This window comes from Azolla caroliniana, unplaced genomic scaffold (assembly GCF_043228905.1).
Source record: "Azolla caroliniana isolate FFs.n. ecotype wild unplaced genomic scaffold, voAzoCaro1.0.p SCAF_1251, whole genome shotgun sequence".
Lineage (NCBI taxonomy): Eukaryota > Viridiplantae > Streptophyta > Polypodiopsida > Salviniales > Salviniaceae > Azolla > Azolla caroliniana.
The window spans coordinates 1-6,083 of NW_028231686.1; the positions used below are offsets into that span (position 1 = coordinate 1).

Sequence of the window (6,083 nt, forward strand, 5' to 3'; positions counted from 1 at the left end):
AATCGTAAGACAAGAATTGGAACAGTTTAAAGATTAAAGTGTTCTTGAAAACATTAAGAATGAGAACTAGTTAAAGTGCTCTTGATAAAGATAATATAAAATCTCTACCTATAATGGAGCACAATGATCAGAAAGTGAAAGATGTGCTTGAGGGAAGCAACCTCCTTGTTTGAAGAGGTACATTAGCATTACACTCTATGGTAATCTTTCAGTAACCCCTGGCAATTGGATCTTATCAAATACATTGCTTTATCCATTTCATTATTATTACATTGATGTACCCATCCAATGCATGCCATAACCCACTTCACCAATCAGCATGACAGCATAACTCTGCTATTACTAGTCTCACATGAGCTGGGACTAAAAGGCTGATGTAATACCACAAATAATGATCAATTGATCCTTCCAAATACTACCGCATCCTGCCAAAGGCCTTGATCCCCACAAAGATCATAAGCTGTTACTTGGTAGCATCAGGTAAAGAAGTATCACACTAACTCCATAAAGAAAACACAGATGTGTCTTTTACAGATTGCGGAATGCAGACTAAATGCAAAATTCTATCACAGCAATCCAATCAATCAATCCTCCAGTTACTACAGATACTACTGCATTCCAGCGAAGGCCTTGAAATCCACAAAGCTCCTATGCTAGTAAAGGTAGGCATTAGGTAAACTTGGTGTCAAGTTCTAGTCCGCAGAGTACCCTTCAGAGCTAGAGTATGAAAGGCTTCCTTTGGTTCTCTGGTTCTCCAAAAGAGAAGAAGGTAAACCAGAAGCAATCTAGTTACCTTCTAGAATTCCTTTGGTGCTGACCAGCATAAAGATACAATCCAATAACAACTTCAATGAATAGAAAACGTTTCCTTTTTCCTCTAGCACTTCTTGTTGTTTAGCATGGAATGACACCTCCAAAGGCTTGGTCAAACGGTTAATAGGCCTTGATCATACCTTACAAGAAACAAATCTCTAACGCTTGAAGAAGAAGAAGAATATGCCGATGATAACAATGTCCATGAGGATGAAGAGGAAGAAAAAGAAAAGAAATGAGTAAAAGTAAGAAATGAGAGAGAAAAGGCTTCCTTTAGAATTTTCTTTAGTACTGATGTTAATTCACCATAAACATCCAATCTAACATGTTTCATGGACACGTGCATCAAAAGTCCAGATCAAACGTTTTCATAGACCTACAAGAAGAGGAAGAAGAAGAAGAGCGAAATACCTTATCAATGGGCAGCGTAAAGCAAGCCACAGCGATGGCGATGAGGAGGAGAAGAAGAAGGACCATGCGTAGGATGTTTCCAAAGGAAGCAGCCATGCGAACTCTCCTGTGCCAGACCTTAGAAGGATCTGAAAGGATATGGCGATGGTAAGATCGAGCTCTAAGGCCTAATTTCAGAGCCTTGGTGGGCCTTCTGAGAGGATCAATGAGATTTAAATCGTTCATCTCCTCTTCATGTGGAAACAGACGATGATCGTGTTGGTGATCGTAGCTGTGGCCATGGCGATCTTCTTCGTCTGGAGGCATGCAGAAACCTTCGTCTTTGTGCTACCTTTCAGCTCTCTCTCTCTCTCTCTCTCTCTCTCTCCTCTCCTCTCCTTCTCCTTCTCCTTCTCCCTCCTTTCTTCTCATGAATGAAATGAATGAATAAAAAGTACACACGCGCTCGCCGCTTATATATGTATACATATACATATATACTGTATTCATACATACAAATACATACACGCTTATACATACATACATACGCTTTATACATACATACACTTTATACATACATACGCTTTATACATACATACACTTTATACATACATACGCTTTATACATGCATACATGCGCTTAGATAATGGGTTTATGTACATGTGTGTGTGTGTGTGTATGCATGCATGCATATATGTACAAATGCTTGAAGTAGCAGCATGTACATAATTCTATACATGGGCTGATTTTATAAGTGTGAATCGTCCAATCAAGTACATACACATGAGTTTGTTTATGTATATGTGTTTTTCCTGGTCTACCAATGGCCACTCGACTGTGGGGTGTTTCCTATCGGTACATAGCTGCTAGTTGTTGTTTGCGTCCATCCTGATTTTCTGCACGTGAGGGCAAGGCATGCATGGAGAAACCTCTCCTCCCTATGTATGACCTTCTTAAAGCACTTCTCTTCATATCTTTAGTTCTGGGTGAGCAACTTTGTTATGATCCTTTAATTCTATATACAAATTTTGATTGAACACTCCCGTAGGAGAACTTTATCATTGACTTGAGCGTAGATAGAATCATACAATGTTCAATCAAGTGTCGCTATAAGCATATGGAAATGGAACAATCAATCCTGTGGTAAGTTGTGCCTTGGAATGGTTTTGAGACAAGAATGAAAACGAAAACAAATATAAAATTTATTTCTCTCATTTGCACAAGCAATTCTTGATAGTTCATCGATGAACCATGTACCAACCATCAATGAACTATAGTAACAACCCTAGCATGGGTATGTAGGGTAACCTACTATTGAGTGAAACGATTGTAAAAAGCATGTTTAGCATTTTGGTGATGTACATCATTCTACATTATCATTCAGCGATAGTTCTACTTCACACATCTAGTTTGATCAACTATATCAATTATTCCTTAGTGGATAGCACCTTGTTAGGATGAGCAACATAAGATAAAGTTAATTCTCATATCAATAATAATTAAGTATATGGTTGCACTATAAATAAAATATCCTGTTGAAAATCTTTATGAGACCATGTTGCATGCAAAAACAAAACACCTCGTTTAATAAACGTTATTATATGCTATAATTAGTTCTCCTATGCTTTTTCTCGTACCATAATGCTTATAAATACCCTCACTTTCTTTCTTCAAGGTGTCTCATGGAAAGGGTGGCACCTTTATTCGCAATCACTATCCAATACATATATATATAGACATACACACAAAAAAAAATTTGTTCCAATCCTTCACCAATTGTTTATTTTATGCTCCTAAAGTAGCAAACCTAATCACCTAAAGTTGTAAGATACTTTCATAGTTTATCATCATCGCCATGACCAAGTGGAACTCTACATAATGAAAGCTAATAATATATGTATAATAGCCTAATGGTAATAACACAAATCAGCTTCCAAAGAAGATATCATTCATATGAGAGGAAGATAACTTAATGATGATGACATTAGTTAGTGGCACAAATTAGGATACAAAACAACAAGTCAATGAAACCATAAAATACAAACAGTGTTTCCTCTGAAGACCGCATATGATGATCATCAGCAATAGGTGCTCATACAAAATTATGTGAAATATCTCTTGGAAATTTGCTGTAGACATACAATGTACAATGTAAACATTCACAACACAAGTAGGGGGAGAAGCCACCATGATTTTGTTGTCTTTAAGAACATTTAGAACTACATAAACTGTACAACACAGAAATATTAACAAAGCTTCGAACACTTTTGATTTTATAAAAAAGGATTCTAATGCTGTGCATGGATGTCCATAGTGAAGATGGGGTGAGGTCACAAAGCTCTATTGCAAAATAATCAAGAAGATTTATTATTATTAATTGCTCCAAATCTTTGTAGCTTTACCCATCCTTCAATACAGATTGCTTTTTGTCTTGTCTATATCTGCCCATCTTCAGAAGGAATAGCCGTGTATGTCCTCCTTCGAAGCTGTGGTTGAGACTCATATGGCTGTTGTAAGTAGATTTTGGTTGGATCATTTGGGTCCACATATCTGTAGGAACAACACAATAAATAAGATATTACAATGTGATACACTCATGAATCCCAATCCATATATAATATTCAGAGATTGAAACAAGATTCTGTAGTAAAAGAACGTATTATCAAGCAAGTTCATGTAGACAATAAATTCTAATATTTCTTTACAAAAAAGTAATTTAATTTCCATTTAGAAAACAAAAGGCGAAAAATCTAGTAAAAACATGCACTCCATTTCCTATTGTTAACAGTATTTAAGAGTTTCAAAGAGCAGGCAATTCCTTCTAAACAAAATTTTTAACCTAAAACACATCTAGTAAAAATGTGTATTCCATTTAATTATACATAGACGAAGTTGAAAGTAATATAAAACACTTTCCTTTACCTTAGTATTTCATTCTTTAAACAAATGCATTTTCAAAATTCCATTCTTTAAACGAAAGTATTTTGGAGCGTGCACTTGTTTATTCATATAAAATTAAATTCCTTCAACAAAAACATTTCCAAATTTCACACTTTACACAAGAATTTTCAAAACGTATTTGTGTTTTCTTAAAGGTTTATCACTTGATACCGAAGCATGTTCAAACTCAGAGCTCATAAAACAGCAAGAGAGCTAGCTATACAAAAACAAAGGAGAATACAAAGAAAAAAGGAAAAGGATAAGAAAGGTCACAAAACATACGCTTGCCGGATAATCTCATCCGTAGCTGGTGGTGCTGCTGGTATGGGATCACTATACACATAGGGGCTGGTTTGTTGAGCACTCGGTTCAAATGGAGGGGGTGGATTATACTGCGCTTGATACTGTCGAATAACCTTCACAAGATTGAAAAACAATGGCACGAATGTCCCACAACCTCCCTCTTTGAATATTATCTTGAATGAATGCGGAGAGTAGATAGCCCTATGTGCTCCTTCTGGTATAACCTGAAATACCATGCACATACACATACACAAATAATATGTAAGCCTCTATAATGGGCAGAATTTTTCTATTCAATCACCACACACACACACACACACACATATATATACATATATAAGCCTCTTAGAATGGATAGAACTTTTCCTTCACTCACCACATAGAAATATTGATTGTCTTAGAAAAGATAGAATTTTTCATTCAATCACCACAAAGAGATGTAATCAATCTAATATCATAGTGATCATACCGGGTGGACTCTCCCTGTAATGTTGTTTGCAAAGAAGATTGGCTGGTTGAACTTCTCTTCATGGACATATAACTGCGTTGGAAAAAACATTTCTAATGTAGGTAAATAATAAATGAGCTGAAATGAGAGAAAGAAACTAGAAAGAATTGATATAAAAACTGGAAAAAGCGGAAAGGAAGAGAAAACATACAAGTGGCATATCAAACGCATAGAAACTTCCCACAGGCTTATCAGCAACAAAAACAAGACGAACATTAGACAGATAAATCGATCCTTTTGCAGAAATGTTCCCTCTTGGGCACCTACCAAAGACAAGATTGAAAATACCCAATCCATTTAAGCATCATATACAAAAACGCATAATTGGAAGCAGAAATGGTTAAATGAATTTAAACACACTATTCAAAACAAGTCACAATCCATTAAAAAACATAAAGGTCATTCCCATCAAAACCACGTAGAACAATCCCTTCAATAACACATAGAACAATGTCTCCAAGCACAGAGGTACTTTCATGGAAAAAAAGCAAGTATTTAATTAACACTATTTAAAACAATTCACAATCCATCAAAAAACATAAAGGTCATTCCCATCGAAACCATGTAGAACAATCCCTTCAATAACACATAGAACATGTCTTCCAAGCACAGAGGCACTTCCATGGAAAAAATGCAGAAAATTAAATTAACAAATCACATACACAATTCCCTTGAAAAAGCACAGAAATAAATACACCTAAAACCACATAAATAAATCCACTCAAAAAGCACATGTAGAGAAACCCATTAAAAATCACGTACAGAAATCCGGCACAGATCACAGAGATTAATCTATTTGTAGGTGCACGCATAGATGAATCCATTCAAAATCACAGAGACTGATTCATTCAAAGAGCACAGAAATAGACAAACCCATCAAAACCACGGGCCGATGAGCCCATTAAAACCATATAGGTCAATCAATGGGGAATTGAAGGAAATGAGAAGATGACTTACTCCGGAATCTTGTCAACTTCGAATTCGACACTCTGGCGAGTGAGAAGGAACATCTCCGCTTCGAAAGGGACAGGCATACCACCGATGGAAGAGAGAAGAGGTGGATTGACAGCCATGGAGACCACACCCTCTGTTTCTGTCTCTGTTCTCTGGTCTCTGGTCTCTGGTCTCT

General features: G+C 36.3%; 1 protein-coding gene across 1 annotated transcript; it reads right to left on the reverse strand.

Annotated features, from left to right (window-relative positions):
- Nucleotides 1-3,305: 3,305 nt before the first annotated feature.
- Nucleotides 3,306-6,083, reverse strand: LOC147847279 (UPF0664 stress-induced protein C29B12.11c-like). The gene is made up of 5 exons (XM_087339364.1): nt 5,912-6,083; nt 5,106-5,217; nt 4,916-4,987; nt 4,426-4,670; nt 3,306-3,753 (listed from the first exon to the last, which is right to left on the reverse strand). Exons 1-5 carry the CDS (start codon nt 6,025-6,027, stop codon nt 3,639-3,641), a joined length of 660 nt encoding a protein of 219 aa, XP_087195490.1. The 5' UTR covers nt 6,028-6,083; the 3' UTR covers nt 3,306-3,638.

What these genes read in the sequence shown, in the direction of transcription:
- LOC147847279 (XM_087339364.1), bottom strand. Translation starts at nt 6,027, where the DNA reads ATGGCTGTCAATCCACCTCTTCTCTCTTCCATCGGTGGTATGCCTGTC. An exon ending in ATGCGTTTGATATGCCACTT is followed by an intron (nt 4,988 to 5,105) that starts GTATGTTTTCTC and finishes TTTCCAACGCAG; the next exon opens with TTATATGTCCATGAAGAGAA. An exon ending in GATGAGATTATCCGGCAAGC is followed by an intron (nt 3,754 to 4,425) that starts GTATGTTTTGTG and finishes TTGTTCCTACAG; the next exon opens with ATATGTGGACCCAAATGATC.